Source organism: Panthera uncia (assembly GCF_023721935.1).
Source record: "Panthera uncia isolate 11264 chromosome E2 unlocalized genomic scaffold, Puncia_PCG_1.0 HiC_scaffold_20, whole genome shotgun sequence".
Classification (NCBI taxonomy): domain Eukaryota; kingdom Metazoa; phylum Chordata; class Mammalia; order Carnivora; family Felidae; genus Panthera; species Panthera uncia.
In genome coordinates this window covers 2,467,118-2,493,888 of record NW_026057589.1, presented here as the reverse complement: position 1 = coordinate 2,493,888, position 26,771 = coordinate 2,467,118, and the positions used below count along the sequence as shown (strand labels likewise).

Here is a 26,771-nt window from a genome sequence, read left to right as displayed (position 1 = left end):
GTAATAAGTGTTCTTATTAGAGACAGAAAAGTAGAAAACATGGCATGATAAAAAATAGCCCTGTGAACATCGAGGCAGACATTGGAGTTCTTCAACTACAGCCGAAGAATGCCATGGCTGATCTGTCTCCAGCAAGTAGCAACAACTTCCAGTATCTTGAGATAATCATTGGGCTTGATCTTTTCCACATTCCTTTACAAATGACATCCATTCTTCCTGAAAGATTCAGAGCTCTCTGCTTTATGTTTCATCTTCCTGCCCATCCCAAGACAAAATGATTCAGCCATGGCTTGCCAAGTGACACTCTGCTTTAGGAGTGGAGTGCCCTGTGTGGGTGGAGTATGGTAGAGAAGAGTAATAGCCTTCAGTCTTCTTGGTTCATTTCTCTCAGCATGAAATTTCCCCTCATGAGACTTGGCCAGGAAGATCAGGGCCCAGGATTCTCAATGACATTGTTTCAAATGTGTAAGTGTGTCCCATGAGTAGGGACTTGGTGGAAAAAGGCAGCCCCCAACCAGCAATTGCCCCAAACTTAGTGTAAGCAACAGGTATATGAGCAGGATAAGAAACACTAATGTCCTGGGTATATATCCCTTGACTAGTAGCTTGGGGAAGAAGGACTCCTGTGTTCTTGGTTGTGTTTGTCCAGAGTAGATTTCTCATCTTCCTGAACTACAAGGGTAAGAGGAGTAAGCAGGTATTGGTTCAAATGCCACAGGATTCTCTTACCAACATTTCTGTTTTCTTGAATAAGTATTTTTACTTGTTGTATGCACTTAGGATGGTTAAGCATCCAACTTGATTTCAGGTCAGGACATGATCCCAGGATCATGGAATCAAGCCAAACATTGGGCTCTGCACTGAGCCTGTAGCTTGGTTAAGATTCTCTCTCTTTAAATTAAAAAAATAAATATATGGGGGCACTCGGGTGGGTACCATTCATGGGTTCAAGCTTTGAGTCAGTCTCTGTGGTGAAAACTCAGAGCCTGGAGCCTACTTCAGATCCTGTGTCTCCTTCTCTTTCTGCCCCTCCCCCACTCATACTCTATCAAAAATAAAGAAAAAATTTTAAATTAAATGTATGTTTTTTTTATTTTTTTATTTTTTACCAGTTTTTATGGGCAATGGGATAGTGGTATTCCTCATGTTGGCATGCCACAAGTAAAACAGTAAAAAACAAAAAACAAAAAACAAACAGAAACAACCTGAATTGTGTGTTTAAAAGACTTTTGGGAAGAGATGTAGTTTGGTGTGAATCTTAAAGGATAACAAGGAATTCCACAGTTATAAAGAGAAGAGATTATATTATTTTGTTAGTGCTTACATAATAGGTAATGGACAGTTAACCCTAAGTCTACAGAAATTCTAAACATCCAGTAGCATATCATTTTTCAGTGCCAGGGGGGTACAGTTTAGATTTTCTTTTAATAAGGTATACTGTAAACTACAAAGTCAAAAGCAAACACCTAAAAATATATTGAATTCAACTATATAATAAAACGTGAATTTAGTGAATTTGGGAGAAGAGAACATCGGCTTTAGCCTAATTATCCTTTGCCAAAATTCTGAGAGGAAAAAAATCTGTGTATGCATGTTTGCCTGTTAGGTGTGTGTGTGCAGTCTAAGAGAGAAAACAGAGTATCGGTTGGTAGACTTGACCAATCAGCCATTGCCCATGAACCTGACTCAAGGTTAACATTTCCTCACTTTCCAAGAAGCAAAATCATACTAAAAGGAATCAGATAGTTTTTCTTTATACTTAAGTTTCCCAAGACTGTGCACTTATATTTCAGTCTATTCTGTATGTGCTATTTATTAAACATATATGGATCACTCATTGTTAGGTCAAGAGAGGTAGATGACAAAAATCTAATAGAAGTCTCTTGTCATCATTTATATACACAAGAGTTGGTCTCTGATGGGGAACAGAGAAAATGAATGTTATGTAAGTAAATAACTGATCAATAGTTCATAAAGTTGGGATCCAGAGAATTACAAAATAAAATTAATCAGTTTAAGGGGTTCAACTTGGGTGCAATAGCACCTTGAACAAAAATACGGAATTTAAACTGTTCCGACTCTCAGGGAGGTTTGAAAATTATTATACAAGTCTGAGAATGTTCATGATAGATCCCTTTTGGTATGTGGTATTTGTACTCAACCTTCAAATAGTGGTCACTCATGAGATAAAGATTTAGAATAAGCCTGTAAGTATTCTTGAAGAAATGGCAGTGATTAGTTACCTTGATATGCTTTGTTTTTGAAGTTCATCAGTACTATACTATGCAAAGGTTTCATGTTTGGGAGACCGCAACTACATCTTCGAGTTAAGTTTTAACTGAATAATCTTGGTAAAAGCTTATTATCCTTTGAAGGGCAGTCTCCCATCAAAGTATGGGAATATCATTGAATTTAATGTAACTCCTACTTAGATTCGATACAGTTATAATTTACTTAGGACTGAAGAGATCTACTTATGCGAAATATCTCTTATTGCATATACTAAACAGTATGCATGGTACTGATCATGCTGACAATTACAAAGTGCAAAGGCTAAAATGCCCTTGACTACGTGCCTAATAGTATCTGAGCACTTCCTGTTTTCTCTTATTTCTAACAATTCAGAAAATAAAGTGTTCAGTTTTTCAGTTTTGATTTTATCAGGAATAAAAGAAAGTTAAGTAATTTTTTCAGGATCATGTAGGTGGTACAAGGCAAAGCTGGGGCCCCACACATTGCTGTGTAGTACAAACACTATATGCCCTTTTCTCTCTAGCAGCTGCTATCTAGCTCACGGTCCAGCTAGAAGAGAGGTGGTGTATTTCAAATACCTTACACCTTATTTATTCACCTTACATAAGTAGACAAAACATAAAATGTAAGTTCCTTGCCTTAGGGTCATGTAATGTTTTTAAAAAAAACTTCTCTTTCCATTCAAACTAGAGAGATCCATAGTTCCTCTCTCAATGAACCAATTCATTCATTAGACCTAAAATAGGAAAAGCAAAGGGATTCATCAGGTGAGACATTTAAGGCCATTGGCTTGATTTTGGGGAATGAGGTTATGTTCCATGACTGAGGCGGTGGGGATTCCACAGGATAATATTCATCCATCCACAGTTAATCAAATTAGAATATTGGAGAGTAGCCATCCTAGTTAACTAAATTTAAATCTTGCAACACTGCCAGTGGGTTTAACCAACTATAAATTTGTAACATGGCTAGGATTATTGGTTGTGTGCTTTACAAGTATTTTCATAATAGAAGTATTTTCTTATTTCACACACAAAAAAGAGTGAAGGTTTTAGAGATCTGAATTTAATCAATTATCACCAAGAAGGCTTTGAAGTATCAAATCCAAGTGTGTTTCTTCATATTCAAAAGCCTTACATGTCCCCCCTCTTGCCTTACATATAAATAGTGCCATAGAAACACAAATACTTGGCCATCACCAATGCATTCTGTATAATTTACAAGAGATCAAAATATTATTACATGGTACAAACTGTATGGCATTTATTACAAGTGAAAAATCATCACATAGCCGAAGTCAGCAATATATTAGACCAGATTTCTGTGCATATGTGTGTGCGTATGTAACTTTTTAAATTTAAGGACTGAGGATTAAGGATTATGTATTAAATTCTCTGCTGTTGGAATTGACATGAAAAGATTACAAGATTATTATCTGTTTACACTGATGAAAATCTTTATGAAAATGACAATATTAAAATGACTTAGCCTTAGCTTATCCAAAAAGATTCCAAGGTCAGTTTTTAATAAAAAAAATTCATAAAAAGTAGGCTTCCCCATCTTTAATGTTATCTTGTTTACCATTGTTAAAGACATTCTCTTAACAATTGACTTGGTTCTGGCCTTTTCCTGGGTTTTTGATGTTCACCTTTAGTATATAGCCAGTCAAATATGGTAATAGCACAAAAATGGCTTGTGTTCTACCCAGGAGAAACAAAGAGATAAATCTTTGTTCCACACAGCGCTTTTTTCTTTTGTATAATGGATTTTATCATTAACATAAAGCTTTCTTCATCAAGGAAACCTCTTTTAAGTTTTTCAGACATGGTCATTGTAAAGCGAAGCTCCAGCAAATGGTGTTTGAAGTAATAATTTCTCCTTTTTTTAAGCAGTCAAGCACGTGCTATTTTTCCTTATTGAATGGTCAGATTCCATAATCACTATGTTGAAAACACCCTAATTAAGGGAAGTAGAAACAGACACACATGCTTTCAAGAAGAAAGTTGAGTTGCACGGTAAAAATGAAATACCCTCAATGCTGATGTTATTTTTTCCTTCCCATAGGGAACCACAGTCAGATATCACGAGTGCCTGTTGCTATTAAAGTGCTGGATGTCAATGACAACGCCCCTGAATTCGCATCCGAATATGAGGCATTTTTATGTGAAAATGGAAAACCCGGCCAAGTAAATATCTCCATGTTGTTAATGCTGAATATGTTTGTATACAACTGTCTCATATTTAATTAACCTGCATTATAGTGAGCATCTCATCATTTATGGTTTTCAAAGTCACAAGCAGGAAACACCCAAATGGGAACAGAAAAGGAGCATTTTTCTTTCTCAGATGTTTGTTAAATCTCCCTACTTATGACCACATTGGCTCCTGAAGTCGAACAACCTACTGGGCCATGAACCCAGAGCCAAACAACCATCTTAAAATATCTCAGGCTAAGATCTTAGAGAGGTGGGGACAGAATTTTAACCTTCCAATGACAGGAAGCAGGAGAAAAAGTTCATGGGGAGGGCCCTTCAGTTTCATATCAATCATAGGAATACTACTTAAGGGTGAAACCCAGCAAGACCAGTTGTAGAAAGCTAATTTTGAAATCTATAAATAGTGTAGATTTATTTAGATCAACATAGGATGAACTATATGTTTTAGACATGCAAGGAAAGCAACTGAATATTTTATGGATTAATCAAAACTTTTTTTTTTAAACCTGTCTTCTGTAGCAGAGATAGGGACAATGGAGACAGACAAAAACAGAGAGGAAGGAAAAAAAAAAGGGAAGGAGGGAGGGAGGGAAGGAGGGAGGAAGAGTGAACAACACAAAGAGAAACAAAACCTGCTCTACTCTGAATGTCAAAATGGAAATAGTCTATGTAAAGTTCTAAAAAACACAAATGTAATAGATTTATTTTAACAAGGTGCCAAAGTACTGTATGTTTAAGAAATTTATCATTTTTCAACTTCCTAATTTATTTCTGGATGGTGACATTTTAATTTAAATAAACAGCAGCTGACAGCATGACACTGGAGTTGTTAATCCAACTATTCTTGTGCCTCATGTGGGTGTTAGGAATTAAACTTACTATTTGCCGAGTAGCTTACCTGACAAGAGTTAGATATTTTTTTCCACCTAAAGAGAGGACTAACACTGTAGCCCTATACTTTTATTTCATTATTTCACAATGCTCCTGTACAATAGGGGACATTTTCCCCTCGACTGCTCTCATGTATCTGAAGGATTAGCCTCATTTCCATCTCCCAAAAAGAGACACAAATACATGCGTGCACACACACACCAAGTACAGCTAAAATTCTAGCAATAAAACTGATTAATTTCAAACATCTACGGGTCATAAATATGGTTATCAAAATATTCATTTTTAGCAGCGATACACTTTTTTAAAAATATTCTAACATTAACTTAAATGTTTCCTAATTTCATCATGTGGAATTGCCCTTTAGCCTATCTTTTGAACATTTTCATCTGTTATCATTTGAAGGTGGAATGTGTGTGTGTGTGTGTGTGTCTGTGTCTGTGTATACACGGACACACACACACACACACACATATATATATACAGACATATATATAGTAGTAAATATCATTTAGCTAAGTTAGTATTGAGCTGGCAAAGAAAGTTTGATCAAAATTTATGCAGGTTAGTTTCAAGGATATGGTTGTGTGGGCCAGATCGTTGCTGGGGTAATATAGCCAATCACAGACTTCTACACCAGACATTGTTGATCACACAGAATGTATCTAATGCTTTAGAATTTAAATAAAACCCCATTTTCATGCAAAACTCACCACACAAGTTCAGAGAGTCAATGGCATTGAGATTTCAAAAATTCCACATTGGCTTCACTTGTGATACTGACCTTTGGACCTCTAGGAATCTGGAGATTTATCCTATGGATTTTGACTATTTCTAAGGTTTTAATGATTCCTCAGCAGTTTTTATACTCAGGAAAAAAAATGCATTGTTTCATCATCTTTCCTATGCAAGATCAAAATAAAAAAAAGTTGATTCTTTGTTTTATGATTTTTGCATATCAAAATGAATGACTCATTCTGTGAAGAAATGCTTATGTTGTGTATCTGTCCACTGCCACTAAATTATCCTCAAGTGAACGTGTTTAGGTACGTTTATTAGAGTTCATATTAACATGAAGAAATCAGATTTTTGACTGTTCACCTAAGTTTTGGACATAGGACTGGTCGATACACATGAAGTTGTTCAAACAACTCCTGAATTCCTTGAATCCTCTGTGCTAGTCACAACTCATGTAATTCATTACACCATTAGTAGGCCACTTTTAATGGCTCAAGTATCTTATTTTTATACTTAACATTTTCCAAAATTAATTGTTATCAACATAAATTTGTTATCAACATAAACACTAGTGTGTTTATGTAACTTCAACATACACATTTTCAGTCATTTCTCATAATGCTACACAACCTCTGACTTTGAAATCAGAATATTCATTATGAGGTGATAACACACTCATGAAAAACAAATGCCAATAGCTGAATGAGCACTAAATTCATAGTTCTATCAATATTTTCAACCATTAATGTCTGCTTTACAACAGCCTGAGAAAAAGGAATGTGGAGGACTCTGAAATGTCTGGTTTGTCCGGAAGGTATGGACTTAAGGCTAAAATCAAAGAGGATCTACTTCCTGGGAAATGAGGCAGCTGGGGATCATTGGGAATAATTAAGAGCAAGCCACTGCAACACTCAGTCTGTAAAAACCTCCTGGACTGAGAGAGCCTCTACAAAGAGGTTTTTAAAACATCTCACAAAATGAGAACCAGTATCAACAAAACACAGACAACTCTACTGTACTTGACCACTCTTTTCCACTAATTGGACTCCTTAAAGAATAAAAAAAAAAAAAAGACTAAATAAAAACTTTCACCAAGGAAGGAGGGACAACACTTTCCTCCTCTCTGGAAGTACATCTCCAATACATGATACATCTATGCTGAAACTGTTATAGGTTCTTTGAAAGTAGAATTGGAAATCATGTCTGCTTCTAAAACCTTTTCATTATTATTAAGTGACAGAGGACATTTTCTTCAATTTATTTCCTAAAGAGAGGAACCACCACCCATAACAGGAAAAGTCCATAGTCCATATTATACAAAATCATGGTGCATCCCTTTTCATTAGAATCATCTGAAATAATTGCTCCATTAGATAATTAATAAAGTATTTTCTGTTGCTCATTACTTCTATTTTAGAAAAATTTCCCCAATAGTTCTAGGTAATTTATCTCAAGTCACAAGTTTTAAGATGACAAATATGTATCCTTAGTCTCCAACTCAATCATATCACGATACAATCATTTACAAATTACTTGGCTCTCAGTTTAACAGTAAGAATAAAAAAGATTCCTTCCACTGACTCCTCTCTAATGGCCAAAACAGAAATGATGGTATGGTTTAAAGAGTTCAAAATTAGAAAATATATAACTAATAGTTCATGTGTATAATAGGATGATGGTAGGTTTGGGTCAGTCAGTAAATACTTATTAAACAGACAGAAACTATGTACCAGGACTTGGTGAGGTACTGGGGATTTAGTGGCAAACAATGCCCTAAACAACAGTCTTTTTCCCTTCTAGAGTTTTCTCTCTGGCAAACACGTAATAAAATTAGAAATGATAGAATTGCAAGAACATACCTCAAATCCTCTGGGCAGAAAGGAGGCTGAAGAGCTGAAGGGAAATGAAGCTATCTTACTGAAAAGACCTCTTAATATAGGACCTGTTCCACCAGAGACAGGAAACATCTATCAAGAGCTGAAAAGGAGTCAGCTGGGGATAAACCAGGTTCTCTCTGAAGAGAATGGTAATCTGGCTGGACGGGTGGAGGAACAGGTAACAGCTGTGGAGAAACCAGTATCTTCCTTCATTATGCTTGACAACAGCACACTCAGAACCAAACATGAAAAGAGAAATAGAGAGCTTTAGTGACCAGTGTTGGCTAGAGGGCCTTCCATAACTCTGTTCTACATCCTATCCCCTTGATAGGGTCTTTCTAGGATTTTATTTCAGATGCTAACCCCTTGCTTATCATACATACATAATTAGGATAATTTGCTCCAGATGGTTCATTGATGCAAGGACTACATTGAAAATGTTGTATTTCCAGGTATGAGTCAAGGTCTCTTATTTAGTCCCAGAGAATATTTTACTGTTTGAGGACTAGATGACAGACTGCTTCAGTTCTTTTTTCCTTCAGGGAGGAGCTTCCCTTTTTTACTGTAAATAAATCTAGTGGCATATAATTAAAGCTTCATCACCCTCTATAGAAGCTGAGGCAAGCTATTTGGCATCAATTATGTCTGGGATGAAAAAAAATGCTTTGGTTTACTTCTTCTAATCCCCTTTGTCTCTGACCAATACTGTAGCAATATGAAGTTGGCTTATCCTAGGAATGTCATAGGTCAAAAAATAAATAAATAAAAACTACAAAGAAAGGAAGAAAATAATATCCTATATTTCTAGATATGTATCTAGCTAATGCTTTGCATGTAATGAATATTCACTAAATTTTAGAATCATAGTTCTAATTCATTTCATTCAGCAGTGACAAATATTTCAATAACTAGCTTCTCAGATATTACCATGGAAACACTTGTTTTACTCACACAGTGCACAAACTAACCTCTTCAAATGAAAAATCACTTATTTATTTATTTACTGAACAACATTTTGTATTGCATCTACAAGATACTCTTGTAATATGACCCAGGGAAACAATGTAAAAAGGGCAAAAAAAGAATGTCCTGTCTAATGGAACTTAATGAGGAAGGGGACTTATTAAAAAAAAAAAAGTGGAATGAATACATAATATAATTTCAATTTTGAAAACTGGATTGAAGGAAACATTGGCACAACTAGGCAGAGGGGAAAAAAGAAAAAGCAGACCCTACTTTGTATAGTGTTGTCAGAGAAAGTTACTTTTTAAGTGAGTATCCTTTAAGCTGAATCTGAAAAAAAAAAATTAGAAAGGGCTAGACATTCAAGCAGTGGAAGCAAGAGACTTCTAGCCAGCACGATAAGCTTGGGCAAAGACCCTCAAGGGAGAAAGACCTTGGTTTGTTTGAAGAATTGAAGACCTCTGTGGCTAAGTGTAAGATTAAGAAGAATGTAATAAGCAACACTGAAACTGGACAAAACGCATTTTGAATAAAATGTACACACACATGCACAACACACACACACATGCATACATGCAATTAAGCAGGAAGAACATTTAATAGGCTGTAATTGCAAAAGATGTTGGTAAAAGATATTTATTAAACATAAACTATATACCAGGATTTGGTGAGGTACTTGGTGATCTAAGGTGGTAGCAGTTGAGATGCAGACAAGGAATTGTGAAAGCCGCATGCTTTCATGAATACCGTAATATAGACAAACATCCAACATACAATCAAAATCACTACTTCGGAGATTGGTGTTGGCAGCCACATTTTACTGATAAGGAGGCTGAGGCTGAAAAAGGGTGAGGGGCTTCCCCAAGGCCATGAAAAGTGGCATACATGGGTTTCAAGGTCTGTTCTTGAAGCGTCCAAAGTCCTTGCACTTTCTATGATCTTGCAGTGCTTCCCAAGGAAGCGGACTTTGAGATTCCATTGCCTGTGCAACAAACTTCTTAGAAATAAGATTGTGGTCAAGAGTGAGCATTTTTCAAAAGCGAAAAATGTCAACTCCTGTGACCCATAAGACACATTATCCAAAAAGCATTCCACAAAATCTTAAGAAAGAAAGCTTAGGGAGAAAAGTAAAAATAATTATCTGTTGATAAACACCAGAAATGAATGTGTTTGCTACTTTATTTATTTCTTTTAAAAATTTCTGTTGGCTTTTTTCTAATAAATATAAAACAGTGAGTCAAAAATATGGCATTTTATAACACTCATGAAACAATAAATTTAGGAGATTTAATTTTAACTCCCCTGCCAGCAGGCATTTTTCAGGATCTATCTGCATGCACAAGAGGGAGACAGGATTGATTTTAAAACAGATGAAATTGATAGCCTCAACAAAATGCATACAGTACTATTTTCATTTTGGGGGGTGTAGCTAGGAGATGGTAAATTAATAGAATCCGTAAAACAATATTTGAAGAAATCATACTTAACAAAATATATTTCAAAACCATCATTAACAGAAGTATGACTTTTAGAGCTCACTTTTGACAGAGGGGAGCACATAAGTAAAAAATACAGTGGAAGGATTTGAAACCAGAATAATCTTAGTGTCAATCACAGCTCTGCCATTTACTAATTTTGTGACCTTCAGTCTTAACCTCTACTAAACTCCGATATTTCAGAAATATCTAGTGCAATATCAAGTGCTTAATAAATAATTATAATTATTATTAGTATATATTTTAACTAATGTCATAGTCTAAAAAGCAAAATATAGGATTAAATCATTAGGATTGCTTTATTTTGTTGTTAGAGCTACATGACTTTGATTTGGAGCAAAACATTATAAATAGTCCCTTAATGGGTCCCTATAACAGAAGACAATCTAGTTCCCTGTATTGGAATAACTCCTCCTCTGGTAATTTCCAAGTATTTTATTTATTCAGGGTAAAGGAAAGGCTTGTACTTTATTCCTCCTCATTTAAATGTGTGGGGCCAATATCATTATTTTTCAAATATACTGGGATCAACCTGCAGGACACATACAATCTCCATCTTTTTTGGAGTCATTTTTTCAGCCAACATACACATTGGCTGAACCTCTTGTGCGATCCCCAATTCCATATTCTAGCACCTCACCTAAATGAGATTGATGATCCACAGAGAACATGCTGTCAGGGATTGTTTGAGAATCTTGGCCTATTTCATACAAATATATTTTGTTTTGTTTTCAACCTATAAGTTACTGAGTAAGAATTTAGGACTGAAGCAAGGTGGGCACATGTGTATGCTTCTTTTCATTTGTTCTTAGAAGCCAAGTTGATACCCTTTTGAAGAAAGTAAAATTGACACTGGATAGTAAAAGGCCTTAGGCCTAGGCTTTGTGCTAGTGGGTAATATGTGGTACCACGAGGAGCTGACATTTTGTTGGAAGGGCAGAGACATGGTAACCACCAAGCTAGATAGACACAATGCCTCCACACAGAGGTGGAAGTCTCCCAGGCCTTTAAGATTCAGTAGGAATTTTGGAGGACAGCATTTCTCAAAGAGTGCCTGAGAAAAACTTGTAGGGCATAGCACATCACCTATATGGTGTGGCGTTTGTGGTGTGTGTGTGTGTGTGCGTGTGTGTGTGGTTTACTTAATAAGGTCATGGAGCACTGACACTGAATTAAACCAAGTTCAACAACATTCCTTTCTTCTTCTTTTGTTTAACTCTAAGATTCCCTTACATTTATAAATACATATGAATCATGAGAAGGCTATATGGTCTTTGCCATTTAGCAAACATAGCTGATTATAAAATCTTTCAAATTTCCTTCAGAGAAAACTATACAACTAGTGGTAAAGGGAACCCAGTCAGGAAACAAACCTGCTCCAGGAGGATAAATAATGCCACACAGGTTCAGCTTAGGAAGTGATGCTTGCAATGCCAAGGAGGCATCAGGAAGTATTCCTGTGGAGTAGTATCATGGAAGATGGAGAGAAGAGATTGAAAAGGGACCTGAGACTTCTCAGCTATGTTAGAAACTTTGGGGTTTACCCTGCTAATGAGGTTTTCAAAGCAGAGCAAGTGATGGAATATTTTGTTAGTATTAATTCAGAGGTGCACAAAATACACATGAAATATGCAGAGTCTAGGAAAAAAGGTATGAGACACTGGAAACTCCAAACTTTGTATAAACATACTATTCAGAAGTCCTTGCTTTGTATCATTTTATTTCAACTTGGTTTCAGGAAGGGAAAGGGGAGTGAAGGAAACAGAAATGGAGGAAAATATCGAAAGTTTCGCAAATGGGTTTATAAAGGTACAGCCCCCAAATGTTGACCCAGAGGACTGACGACTTCACTTAGTGTTTAAAAGAGACATAGAAAATCAAATCTATATCCTCCTGTTGTATTTTCCATAGGTCAGACTTCCAAGGTATATGTTCTGAACAGTAACCTAATGGTTTTTAAAGACAAAGATACACACACACACACACACACACACACACACACACACACACTGGCATGGCAAAACACTCTAGATAGGAGAAGTCTTGGTAGAGATTGGATTACCATGCAAATTATAAAACAAATATCCAGTAACTATCCATTAAATATCTATGAACAGTGCTTATATTTGAACCTTATTATATACAGTTTTGAAATTATGGAGGATAATTGGGTCATTGTGCGGATTTTAATATAATTTCCCAAATTCCAATATTTCCTCTTTTTTCAATTTATCATCATTGTTATAACTTGATTTCTCTTGTGTGCATAATTTTTATTTCCAAGGACCCGTCTTTTAGGGGCTGGTTTTTAAGCTATTTTGTTTTCTTTCAGTTATAAAAAACATTGATACTCTGATAAAAGCTATGGACTTTCCCCTCCTTTATGTGCATATATAAGTAATTTCATTCAACTTTACTTTCAAGTTGAGAAGATTGAAGCATGTGATGCTTATTCATGGTTCATCCTTTCCTTTCCCAAGTTTAAAACTCATGCTCTAATAAACAGAAGTTAGTATTTCAGGAAAGCTAATAGGCAGAGGAATGAATAGAAAACCAAAAATGATGCTGTGCTTTCCGCAGCACCTTTGATTTCGTCCCATTCAACTCACTTTCCATCACCTTCCAATTCACACCACCACAGAAAGACTTGCCAAGAAAAAACAAAATTAAGTTTTGCCTGACAAAGTGACAGTGTGCTGTGATGGTAGATAGTATCTTTGCTATCAATGTTGAGTGTTCCTGGAACATAGATGTATATTCCAGAAGCTTTTGAAAGCATTCCAAAAGATGCAAGAGAATGCAATCCTCTCTCATCTTGTCCACACTTACAAGGAACTATGATTTCTAAGTCTTCATTTTGTTGTGTGATGTGTCAGAATAAAAGGGGACCTTTATCTCAGTAAAGCAAAGTACCTGAGCAATGAGAACAAGAATGGATGAGTGCATCCTATGCACTCTCCAAAATATCGATGGCGTAAGCCCCAACTTAACTGAAATACATGTGCAAAATGTATGAATGTCAACAAGATTTTGAGGCAGCCTGATGTATTGGAGCAGGAAGACACAAGTGGTTTGTTATCAGATATATCTGGGATCAAATATTATATATCACATCTTTGATGTACTAGGGTTCCAATACATTTCTTCATACATACTTCTCAAGGTTATGTGAGAATTAGTGATGAGGCTAAAATATGCTGACATTATCCATTCATTCATTCATTTTTTCATTTAGGCAATATGTATTAAATAGTTATCATGTGGTGTTCTTACAACAGTGAAGGGGATAAAAATCCAACTCATTGTATATAATCATGCTTGGTACCTAAGAACAAATCAATGAATAATATCTATAGAATCTTACATTGCATTTCTAATAGATCCCTTGACAGTTTTATGGTTGCAAACAGATCAGATCATCCAAAATGTATCTGTTGGATGCTTGCTTTTCAAAAATTAATAATGACAGTGATACCTCACTGTCATTCAATATTTTTGAAGTAAGGTAAAATAGTCTTACATAAAGTTTAATCAACTCTGCTAATAAAAACAATATAAGTTGGGTTAAGTGTTGATAAACAACAAATTGTTTTTTAATAAAACAGAAATATGATATGGCCCCATAATTCTCAAAATTTTTCTTTTTTTAGTTTCATTTCTTAGAAAGGTTATTTCATTTCAAATTAGTAATCTCAAGAAATAGAACAAAGTCTGCTCCCATAGAATTCCAAGTATGGCCTTGAAATTCATCTCCTTATCCCAACATTCCAGATATACTTTGTTTTTCTAATAAATCTATCTATTTATCTATCCATCTCCTATATATAGATATTACCTATCTACCTATATACACCTATATAGATATATAAAATTTCAGCTTCCTTTAAAATTAATCCACAATAAGTCATCAAACATTAGATTTTTTTCAATTGCATCTTTACTGGTAGAAAGGAAAAATATTTAAACCGAATGTTATATATGTACTCCTAAAAATCTGTGACCTCTCCAGAAATTTTCAATTATCTAAAAGGTAATTGACATCATAGTAGCACACTGGGGGAACGTGTGTGGTTTTCATTCTCCAGCTAGTCAGTGTGCCTATAAAATCTGCTTATGTGGAGTTGCACTGCCTTGAATAAATCTGTTCTTTTCTTTCTATTGTTTAAAGCTGAGTGTATTCAGATGTTATTACATCAGTGAAAATTTCAGCCTTTTAGATAGGGGTATCTTAACGCATTTTAATAGTATAAAGTCCTTCAAGTGATTTACCGGGTGTCTACTTTTAGAGAAAATGTCTAGACAGTAGCTATCTACATTAAGATAAAATGAAGTGTCAAAAATGGTTTAAACCAAATTCTTAAGTGTAGTCAGTTCATGGGATATTTGGAAGTTGATTTAAAGATTCACCATTTCTGGGGCACTTGGGTGGCTCAGTCCACTGAGCATCTGACTTTTGATTTCAGCTAAGGTCATGATTCCAGGTCATAGGATCGAGACCCTGTCTGGCTCTGCCTGAGCATGGGGCCTGCTTAAGATTCTCTCTCTCTCTCTCTCTCTCTCTCTGCCCCTCTCCCCTGCTTTGTGCTTTCTCTCTCACTCTCAAATGAAATTTAAAAATAAAAAATATAAAGATTCACCATTTCATCACTATTTCCCCAACATATCAAGCACTGAGCTTGATGTTAGCTTAATAATACAAACTCCCCTAGGGGCACCTGGATGGCTTGATCGGTTAAGCGTCCAACTTCGGCTCAGGTCATGATCTAATGGTCCGTGAGTTCGAGCCCCACGTCGGGCTCTGTGCTGACAGCTCAGAGCCTGGAGCCTGTTTCGGATTCTGTGTCTCCCTCTCTGTCTGCCCCTCCCCTATTCATGCTCTGTCTCTGTCTCAAAAATAAATAAACGTTAAAAAAAATAATAATAATACAAACTCCCCTAATGAGTAATAATAAGAGAATTGTAAACACCAATCTTCTCCCTTGGCTGAAAACAGTCCATCTCAGACTTAAGCATGCATCAGAATCACCTGGAAGACTGTTTAAAATGCCTCACCCCAAGCCTTTCTGGTTCAGTAGGCTCAAGAAATTGTATGTCTAGTTTCTGGCTTAAATACATCGTGGAAAAAAACATATTCATTGCAGGTATAATGTTTAGACCAAACTTCTGAGATACGGCATGACAGGTAATTATATTCCTTTACTTCAGGTAAGCTAAATTATTGCATCTTTTATTTTGGTCGTGGCGGCTTAACTAATGAAATAACTCATGTAGATCTACTTGCCAGCATGTATGAGTCTTTTTCATGCAGATTACTTAGAAATATTAGGAAGGGTATTATTACAGGAGCTCTATCCACTAACTACACTACAGAATGCATTTAGTCGTGAATGATTTTCACCACAGGATATCAAAAAGTCTTTTCATTTGCTCTTCTTCACTTATGCTCACACACGTTAAAAGTTAGTTTTTCAACTGGTGCACCTGGACATAGGAATACTTTTGAAACAAAATTGGGTAAATGGAGAAGGGAATACTACCTATGCTCACGGATAACTTTCCCCCTCACTGTTCTTTATAACTGCTTAGAAGAAGGTTCTTGTCAAATTCTTCCCTTAAATATGTGTACATGTAGGCTAGTCATAAAAGACTTACTTGTGTTCCCCAGATTTTCCCCTTGGATTTCCATTCTTTCATTTTTTATAAAACTGGAGGCTCAGGGCATCTCTCTGCACTTAAATGTCAGGGAAAACATGCTAGGTGTTCAAATAGAGTGAATATAATTATATTCCCATCTAATCTGATGAGGTTAGGGAACTGTTGTGGTAACATCACAGCCATTACATTTATCATGGGGCTATGTCATGAATAAATGGTACTGACCCTAATAAAAAAAATGATAATGACAATAAGGATGATGACTGACATTCACTGAACAGTTACTAGGAACCAGATACTATATTAAGAGATTCACATGAATTTATATCAATTGCCAAAACAGCCCTATGAGAAAGGCACTTTTTATTTGTCATTTTAGAATACATGGAAACTGAGTTTCAGAAAGACTAAAGTAACTCCCTCAGTGTCACAATGACGAGAAGGTAAAACTATGGCTTCTATCAAGGCTGCTCAATTTCAGAGTCCATCACTTTGATGACTACCTCACTGTCTTAATCCTGAGTTATATTTTGTGCTATTTTTTTTGTTATCTTATTACTCAAACTAAGTACACTGATAAGACATTTTACAAGATCCTTAACAAAAGTAAAACCCCTACCAGGTAAGAATATGTCCCATTTTTAAAATGGAGAAATGAAAGCTGAGAGGGGTTATTTCCTTTATGTCTTAACCTTAACGTACTGTTCATCATATAGTATGCACAAAAGTCATAGATGCTCACAGTTGTGGTTCTCACACTCATTTAGGCGATAAGTCACTAGGCAAGGATATCCTTTTCTCAGAAAGAAATGATCCATTTTTTCATCTATAATGAAATTGGTAAAGTTGAATGGGACCTAAATTCAGACAGACCTAATATATTAGGCATCATCATTATATTCTCTAAATTTCACAAACCTTACAGCATTTCCCTGTTAATTCTTCTTATGGTAAATCTGATGTCGCCTTGACTGTCATGCTTTACAGGCATTTTTTTTTTTTTTGTAGAAATTATGTCGTAGTTATTTACAATGGTAGTGTAAGCTATCATTTTTACTACATTAACTACTGCCTGGTGTTTCATATTGAAGTGATTAATATCACAGAATCATTAATATGAATTATTAAGCTGATTCTCTGACATCCTAAGAAACAACTTAGCACTAAGTTAATGCAGCTTTGCAAATGAAATAAGCACATTCAACCGGCACCAATTCCAAGTGTGTGTATCTATCCAAACAGCTCTGCACAGTGGTAATTCTCCTAATCCCTATAATTTATTCATCTCAGGAAACACTCCAAAGCATTGTTTGCATGTGTTATCCACTAGCTTTAAAAACAGTATTCATTATTGGGAGGGAACAGATGCGACTCTTCAGAAAGGTTTGTTGCAGTGATGTTTGTGCCGAGGAACATTCTATTTGGCAAACATATGTAACCTGATAAGCAAAATAAAAGAGGAGTGTTGAGGATTCAAGATTTAAGTTCTTTACTTCCACGATCCTCCCAAGAGCCATACTACAATCACTGTAACAATTCCAAATCTCATTCTAGATGCCCGTGTATATTCAAATTGGAAAGAAACCTGTAATTACCCAGTGGAATTTTCAAATACCCTTAAATTTGCTACTTTGAGCCACAGACACCAAATGGACACAAATGAACATTAATGTTCATCAATTTATCAAAGCTGAGGTTTTAAAGTGATAAATGTTTCTCCTTGTTCTTGGCACAAACCATCCACAGCAACTCAGAAAAGTGAAAAAAAATCGTTGGACCAAATATCAGTCAACTAAAGAGATGTCACTCAGCTTTTAAAGGCAGTATAAGCCCTCTGATGTCATCAAAAATGCTGACGTCGAGTTTTATGTTACAGGTCATTCAAACAGTGAGTGCCATGGACAAAGATGATCCCAAAAATGGACATTATTTCTTATACAGTCTTCTTCCAGAAATGGTCAACAATCCGAATTTTACCATCAAGAAAAATGAAGGTAAATCTATTAGCCTTATGAAACAGGGTGGAACATAAATTGGAAAATAGGATGTGATTTCATAATTTGACTGAAAATATCAATAAAATAATTTTTGCTCACCCATGAGCAATTGAAACTTAGCTTATCAGCCTAATGGCTTGGTAATTACATCACTTCCTCCTTCCAATATTGAAACAATAGATAAGAAAGCTGTTAATGTGAAAGTTAATTTTATCCCAGGGAATACCTCAATCACCTTACTTTGAAGAATGAACAGTAAGATTTAACCCCTGGGAAAGTTCCAGGAATTTTGAGATACTGAGATATCTGTTAGAGAAGGAACTGGCTTATACTTCACAGTTGCTAAGTTTTAATTGAATGTTTACCAAGTCTTTAGGGAAAGCCTATCCTAATTTTGCCTGGTTTGTGGGTACACATTAGAGGTATTTGTTTAAGCCTGTACCAACTTTGATAATAGCAATTGGATCAGGAAATCCTTCTTGAAGGACACTCCTTATCAGTATTATTGTGGAGGTAATATAAACTGATTTTATTGTTAAGTCTTTCACTCATGGAGAACATTTAATCCATTTCATTATTTCTTGAGAACTAAGTTTGGGTTACTGTTTTCCCTAACTATTATCTATTACCTACGAAGGTTATAGATCTATTTTTTTAAGTCCATCTCATCTGTACATTTTTGTTTCCTAATCTGCTGTATATGTAACAAGCATTTTTTGCTGTTGATTTTGGCTCAGGTATATTTAAAACTTAGTTTTGGCTGTTTTGGAATGATTAGCAAAATAAATGTATTGTCTTAAGCTGTTTTCTGTAGGCATTTGTTTGGATTTCTGAATGGTCTCTATAAAAACTATACTCAGAAGAGTCAAATTTAGTTCATGACATTTGGGTAATTTGCTATGTTGTGTTTCAAGGAGGGAGTGAATTTTGACATTTCTTTCATGAAATAAAACATTTTATGGCTCTTGTTAAGTATATTATGGCCCTACCTTTTAACATGATGCTCCTTACTTAGTTCTTTGGGGATGCTTTGATAAATGTTAAGTGCAACACCAAAAATGAAATGGAGAAGTCCTTATACAGATATTCCTCGTTTAGCTGGCCTTCACTATTATAAACACGAAGGAGACGAAATCCTGTTCTTTCTCCTTAGTAATGGAGTACTCCTTTGTTAACCTTCCCTAATTAGGAACTGTAATCCATGTACATTGTCTTTGTTTTTCAGTTATCAAGATTTCTTTTTTATGAAAGTCACATGAATATGGCTAAGATGAAAGCCAAACAGAAATCCCAAGCTGAGCTAAAAGTCTGTGTATACGTGTGGTCCATGCTCACTTTGATTGTGAGCTAATAGGTATCAGTCATTATTTTTGCATATGAAATGCCCTCCATTTAAAAATTCTCTGTGAAGAAATATTTTCCCATCCCAAAGGTTTTGAGCTTTTTGGCATATTCTGGGCATGCAATTTCAAGATATGCCTGTCATATAAGTACAGCCCGTCAAAGGCACCACATAAACATATTGCAAAGGAATGAGAGGCTGTTTGGGGTGCCAAGGAAAGTGCAGTTTCGTACTGTATTTGTTTGTACCCTAAATCTTTTAAAGAGGGGATTTTGGTCTGACAGTGAATGAATTTCATGTGTTTTCTCTGAATTTTGGAAGCAGTAAGAAGTCAAATTTGCACAATTAAGTAACCTCTTTCACCCTATCACACATTTCAATAAGCCCTTTAACAGAATATTTTAAAAGCATGTATATTATATGTCTTACTTTGAAACTAGAACATGGAAGTTACACTTTTTATTTATGTCACAGAATTGTGTGTGTGTGAAAAAACTGAAAAAAGTTTTACAAAGATTCCAGGTGTTATGAATATTTTGTGCAAAGACCACTCTGTGCCACAATTGTTCCATTTAAATTGTGCGTTTATTTTGCCAAAAGTGACCATATAATTTATTTTTCCAATTGGGGCATTTTTTAAAGTGAAAGGGGTTGCTATTTATATTTGTTCCTGAAAAAAAAAACAAAACAAAACAAAACAAAAAAAACCATAAACCAGGATTGTATTGTGGAAATCAGAATATATGTTCACTGTGATTTTGGATTTAGGATCCAAATATTCAATTTCTCCGTAGAGTAAATCATGAGCTCACTAGTTTTTCGAATAGATATGTATAATTTATACTCTATTCTTCCTTTTCCTAGATCAGAAATTCACAAGTTTTGCTACATAGACCACTACCTTATTGGCATCTGGATAGTTACTATAAAAATAGGGTTGGGGGAGATGGTCCCTTCTTCACATGTAGAAACAATCAAAGTAATGGGAAAAAAGTTGTCAGATTTAAAATTATGGAAATAAATAAGTAAATAGATAAATCAGTATTTTGGTAGCCTATTACCCATTCCCTGTTAATGATAAGACAATACAAGCACAATTGAAAAATCCAAATACTAGACATTATTTATTTTAAAACTATGGTATATTTTATGTTTTAAGATGGAGAAAATCAAATGGTATAATCATATTTAGGATTGTTTTTTTTCTTCGTAAAATGGACTTTAAAATGGTCATTAACTGATGTTTCTCCACTGAGAGTGTCATGATTTATGAGTCCCAGCCCAACAGATGAAGGTTAATATTTTGAGAGATCTAGTATATCCAAATTTATAATTGATGGCCAGATGATTTCCTTATTTAATTAGATATTTATGGGTGATGGTTTTAGTATTTCGCATTTTCTAAGGAAATTGTAGCCACGTCTTTGAACTTGAAGTTAATGTGACCTTTCACCTCCCTTGTATAGATTGGTCCTTCTGCAATTTTCAGCTGACTAATTCATAATCAAAGACAAAAAAAGATCAAAATTAGCTGTCTCCTATCTCCTACACAGTTGGGTGATTCCACAAATAATTCTCTTTCTGAATATATGAGATTCATATTTCATCCAGATTAGGAAAACAACTTTAAATACCCATAAAGGTGAAAGCAAATGTCAAAAATATGATGAGTCACATCATATATGTATCACATATATACACCGATCATAGCACCTCACATTGTCTAAATAATATGGCCCAGACGTTGGTTTCTCCATCTTCCAGTTCGGTGAATTTAGAAACAAATTGAGTTTTTTGCTGACGCATTGCAGTATTGGCCTCCATTCTAACCATGAAAATGGAAGATACTCAACAATTCAATATAACAAGACATGGAAGATAAATGGACCTTTCACAGATACAGAAATATCTTGGTTGCAGAAAATTTCAGGTCTGCCAGGATCATGGTCTTCTCCAGCCTGCACATTGTAGTTAAAAGATTTGATTGGAATTGCCAGAAAGCAGTCTGGAAAAATGGGAGTCTTCATGTTTTGTACTGAAATATTTGAATCATGTGTATACAGAAATGAGGAAAACCACAAACAGGACAGTATAAAATGGAAAGAAGCAGACAATAAACTTGGCCTTAATTACACTTTGGTTAGGCTTCAGAAAAGACAGCAGGGGAACCAGAGTACCTGATGATACTAACATTTGTTTCTCTTCTTGGTATTTCCTTTTGACCAAAATCCTACTGATAAGCACCTCACTCCCCAGGTATAATTGTGATAATTAATTTGGATAATGTTGATGCTGACTGGAGCTTTGGATAAATGCACCTGGTAATCTCAATGTCCAAAACATGGTTCCCTGTTTAGAATGCATTTCATGCTTTGTTTTGTGGGGTTTCCATCTCAACTGATTGACTGGTTTCAAGCAATACGTGTTTTATGTCTTTTTATCCTCTAGAGGCACCCCTTGTAAGAATACAGACTACAGGCTGATAATTTTAAGCCATACTTTCCTCATCTGTAATACCAGGATAACAATACCTATTCACCCCACAGGTGTGCTGTGATAGATATGTGTAACCAAGGTCTTAGACAGCTCTTAGCACAATGTCTGGCGCATAAAACAAAAAAAACAAAAAACAAACAAAAAAAACCCTTCATCAGTAAATGGGACAAGATCGTCATAAGATTAATCTATTAATTCTTAAATTCCTATGCTATGTCCCATCTCCTCTGGCTTATCATTCTCATCCAGCCCCTTGGCAGCTTTAACTCTGTTAATTTTCGAGTATTGTACAGTAATTGTGAAAGTGGCCTCATTGGTAGTTGTGAAAACCTTCATCCTTACTAGAACACATTACGAGAAATCTGCTTAGTAATGTATTGCAATATAAATGATATAATACAAAGATAAAAGAAAAAAAAAAGGAGGAGGAGGAGGAGAAGGTAGAGAAATAATTAAAATATTTACCAGCCTTGGAAATAGCTGCAGGGTTCTTGGAACTGTTTTTGAATAGAAAGGCTTTTCTTTCTTTCTCCTGTGCGAAAATGAAACTCAGCTTTCTCCACACAATAGCTGACCCCATCTTCCAACTTGATGGGATTACTTTTCATTTTAGCATATCAAGTTGTTTTAAATACCCACAACCTCCTAACACAAATGCCCTGTGGAATCATTTTGCACAGGCTGGAAGATTAAAGGCAACATTCCTTTGCTTTTTTGAAGAATGTCAATTTATCTCACGTTCCTCTCACCACAAAACTGAAATTTGCTGCCTAACGGTGTAAGTGGATTTCCCTGATCCCAGGCCAGCCAGAGCTGGCCCTCTGTCCTCCATCTTTACTCAGGCCGAATCCTCACACATGCCTCTGCTGTATTCAGAACGGAGGCGTTGAGGCAAACAGAGGCCCTCCTCTTTCTCCTCAAGCCACTTGTACCCCCATCCAGGCAGAACTGGACTTGAAAGGTCTTCCTGAAGATCCAGAGCAAAGAGAGCCCTTTTGTAATACAGGTGTCCTTTTCTGGCCACCTCAGGCCCTCATGGAATTCTTCCATTACCTCAGGCTGCTTTGAAGCTAAGAAAGGACTTTCCAAAATAACATCTTTCCTCATGTGGCCTTTACGAAAGCCTCTGTCCCTCAGCCACTGCAGATCCATTCTTAACGGGTTTCCCAGGCAACCATACCTAAGCAACAAGTGAAAACCCTGTGCTTGTATGAGTGCGATAATGAATACCTGTATATGCATGTTTGCAGTATGGGGACCCTGTCTATTCTGCTCACAGAGAGGAATTTTCCACAGCACTTACACAGCACCAAACATTGACAGAGGTCTTTTCCATATAAGGTATCGGTTCTGATCCACATGAAGCATGGTACTTCTTGTCAATGTTGAATGGTAAAAGGTAGTACTCAATTTGCATGAAACAGGAGGCCCAACTGGGATCCCAAATATGCAGAACAGCATTATGCATACATGATCCAAAAGGCTTCTGCTTCAGTAATTCATAATTTATTGTTTATGCTTCTAGCAATGTTCCGTTGATAAAAAGCCATTTATGTTTCATTTTGTCGTCTAAACTGTAATTAAGGATGATGTGCAAGCTAAGAAAAATAGATAACAGATCTGTACTTCCACTTTCCAAGTTGCATATGATTGTAGAGTTGGGATCAGAAAACTAGATTTTCTTTTCTTAAGTAGTTTTAATAAAATTCTTGTTATTTTGTATAGTCTCCATATCTTTTTGGTTTGTTTTTCTCTTTTAAATCATAATACAAGAGTGCTTTCAGAAATTGAGAATTTCTTCTGCATATACTGAAAATCCTAAAAGTATTGCTCTACTCAGAGATAGCACTGCTCCGTATCTGTTCTTTAGTGTATATTGTGGAAGACAATTGAATTCTGAGATTACTGACTACCAGGGATATAATTTAGATACACGGCATAGACTCACATGTGTGGTTGTCCACATGCTATTCAAAGTTATAAATTGATTAAGAGTGTCATAGTTTGCTAAATCATATCTGATCTGGATAGAGCATTCTAATTCAGAAAAAAATAATTTTAATGTTTATGTACTTTATTTATTTTGAGAGACAGCATAAGCTGGGGAGGGGCAGAGACAGGGGGGATAGAGAGAGAATCCCAGGCTCGTACCCACAAACTGTGAGATCATGACCTGAGCCGAAGTCAAGAGTCAGACATTTAACCTGCTAAACCACCCAGGCATCCCTCTAATTCTGAAAATTTTTGAAAGAGAAAAACCAAGAGATAAATTGTACATGCTTAGTTATCTTAAAGCTATTGTAGTTACCTTAAAGATCCCTTAGGACAAATAATCTTTTTATTGAGAATTTGCTTTCTGAAACTTTTACTTCAAAAGAAAAAATAGAAAATAAGGAAATCAGTCGAACATCAAGAGGAGTAGAGAGAATTACTCAGAGAAATGTTTTTTATTTATCAAATCTTGTTTGGACCACTTTCTTGTTTGTGCCATTAAAAAATAATGCTATTTACTGATTTAGAATCTGTTTACAAGCATAAAAATAGGTCTTGGGATTTTGTGGGTGCCAAATAAACATGACTGTCCTTTTGGTAAGCACAAGCAAATATTAAAATTGAATGTGGAAACAAAATGAGCTGTCAGTCGATGCAAATTCTCCTTTTCTAAAAAAGTATTAAATGTAGCTGACAATCATTTTATCTCCCTTCAGCATAGAAGTTTGAATTATTTTGAGCACTTTATAGATACAACATTAGGTATACGTGACATTCTATCTAGGGATGTGACCTGAATAACACATATCATGTGCTTTGCATCCCTTGGTTTATTAAAGTGGATACAGAAAGCAGAGAAAAAATTTGGAAACAGTAAAGGGGGCACTCATGTAAACATTTTTAAAGTTGACTTGGGGTGAAGTAGAATGAATAGTAAAAGAGAGACCCTGTGGAATATATAAAGCACGAGCTTCATAGTTAAGAGTATTTAGCTTTGAATCCTAGCTTTTTGATTATGATCTGTGAGAACTTCCACAAATAGATGAATAATCTCGAAACTTTATCTATAAAATGGAAATAATTATTACCCATATGTTGTTTTGAATAAGAAAACATTGATTTAATTGTTAAAAATGTGCAAAGTTCAGTGTCTGATAAATTGAAGGTACTCACTCAATAAATATTAATTTCCTTTCCTTATTTCCCTTCTTTTTCTACAATTGTATGAGCCTCCTGAATCTCTCAGCCCACCGCAACAAACCCGCACCCACACCCAATGGAACAAACAAATATATGAATAAGGAAACTAAAATAAGGCATTTGGATGGTAACTAATGATAAGCTATTTAACTGCCCCTTATTTGAGTGGCCAGTGATTGACCATGTCTGTAAACATCGGCCATAAGTAAAGCAAAGGGAGAGGAGAAATGGTAAAGACAAATTTTGGGGTAACTGAAATTTTTCTTTGAATACAATCCTCATTACCATAACATAATAGATAAAAAAAAAAAAAAAGAGTACTTACAAATTGTAGGTATCCACAGAGCTGAGTTTTCTCTCTTTAGATCCAATTGCATACAACTCTGTATACTGCCAAATGGAACATTTGAGAGTTGATAGAATGATAGATTGTTTTATCTTGGAGCACCTTAGTAAAAAAGAAAAAGAAAAAGAAAAAAGAAAAGAAAATACAGATTAGGAAGATCTTAAATGTTAAATATGGAATGTCAAATATATTTTAAAAACTCAGTGATAGTGTACATTTAAAAAAGGCAATGATGAAGAATGTCTCTCTCCCCAATTTTATTATCCACCACTCTCTCCCTTCTACCTTGTTCTTATCCTCTATATTCCTTATGCATCCTTGAACATGCAAAACCAATGATGCTTTTTAAATGCACTCTCCCTTCCCTTTATCTGGAATACACATCTACTGCTCCCTCCATTTTCTATCTAGCTAATTTCCAATCATTCATAAGAATTCAGGTTACCCCCATCTGTGAGCAGAACAAGGGAATGTTTAACAGTTGCTGTAAGTTTGTTTTTTTTTTTCCTTTGCTTTTCTCTGCAGGACAGTGTGGTAACTGCTAGGGCGGGTACATGAGTCAAAGAATGTCTCCCCCATTATCCTCTGAGGTTATTAATAAGAGAGTATATCTTTATTCACTCATTCATTCAATACCAATTTATTTAGTGTCTACCATGTGCTAGGCACTGCCTTGGAATTGAAAACAAACCAGGGAATTAAATAGGCATTGTTTTGGTCCTCCTGTACAGTGTATTTTTGTTTTCACAACTCAATCTTATACTAATTTGAATTCACAGAAAGGAAGGCTATAATCTAACATGGATTTTTGTCATATAGTGGAGAAATTCACACGCTAGGCTGCAAAATACTATGATTTGGGAAGGAAAGATCACACATTCTAACTTCTATACTGTCATAAACAAAGGTCCCTCTTAGACCTCACCCAACTTGTAAAACTGGCCCTACATAAAAAAGAGTTTTCATCTTTACAAAGCATTGTGATGATCAAGGTGGTGATATACATCCATAGTCATGGATAGTGAATTCTCCCTGTGAGTTTCAGATTTGTGCCCTCACTATGTCTGCACTCAGACAAGTGGAACCACATTACTCAATGTGCTTCTGACTACAGTCAGATCATGTTGTGGAGTTCTTTTCAAATTTAAGGTGATCCCTAGGCATCACTGTAATTTATGCGGCAGCACTGCCACTGAATGGGGGCTGATGATTCCATTTTTGCATGTTTATTAGAATCCATTATAGTTTTGATCCAAGCCTCGTTAGATATAGTTTATGTCTTTTCCAGTTCCTATGCATCGTTGATTCA

At 35.5% G+C, this 26,771-nt stretch overlaps 1 protein-coding gene across 1 annotated transcript in view; it reads left to right on the top strand.

Moving 5' to 3' along the window:
• The window catches only part of CDH8 (cadherin 8), a 358,755-nt gene that overhangs the window by 287,029 nt on the left and 44,955 nt on the right, over positions 1-26,771 (top strand). The window contains exons 9-11 of the mRNA XM_049622651.1: positions 4,318-4,439; positions 7,899-8,153; positions 17,966-18,083. Coding sequence (XP_049478608.1) covers positions 4,318-4,439; positions 7,899-8,153; positions 17,966-18,083 — 495 coding nt within the window. The remainder of the gene's footprint in view (positions 1-4,317; positions 4,440-7,898; positions 8,154-17,965; positions 18,084-26,771) is intronic.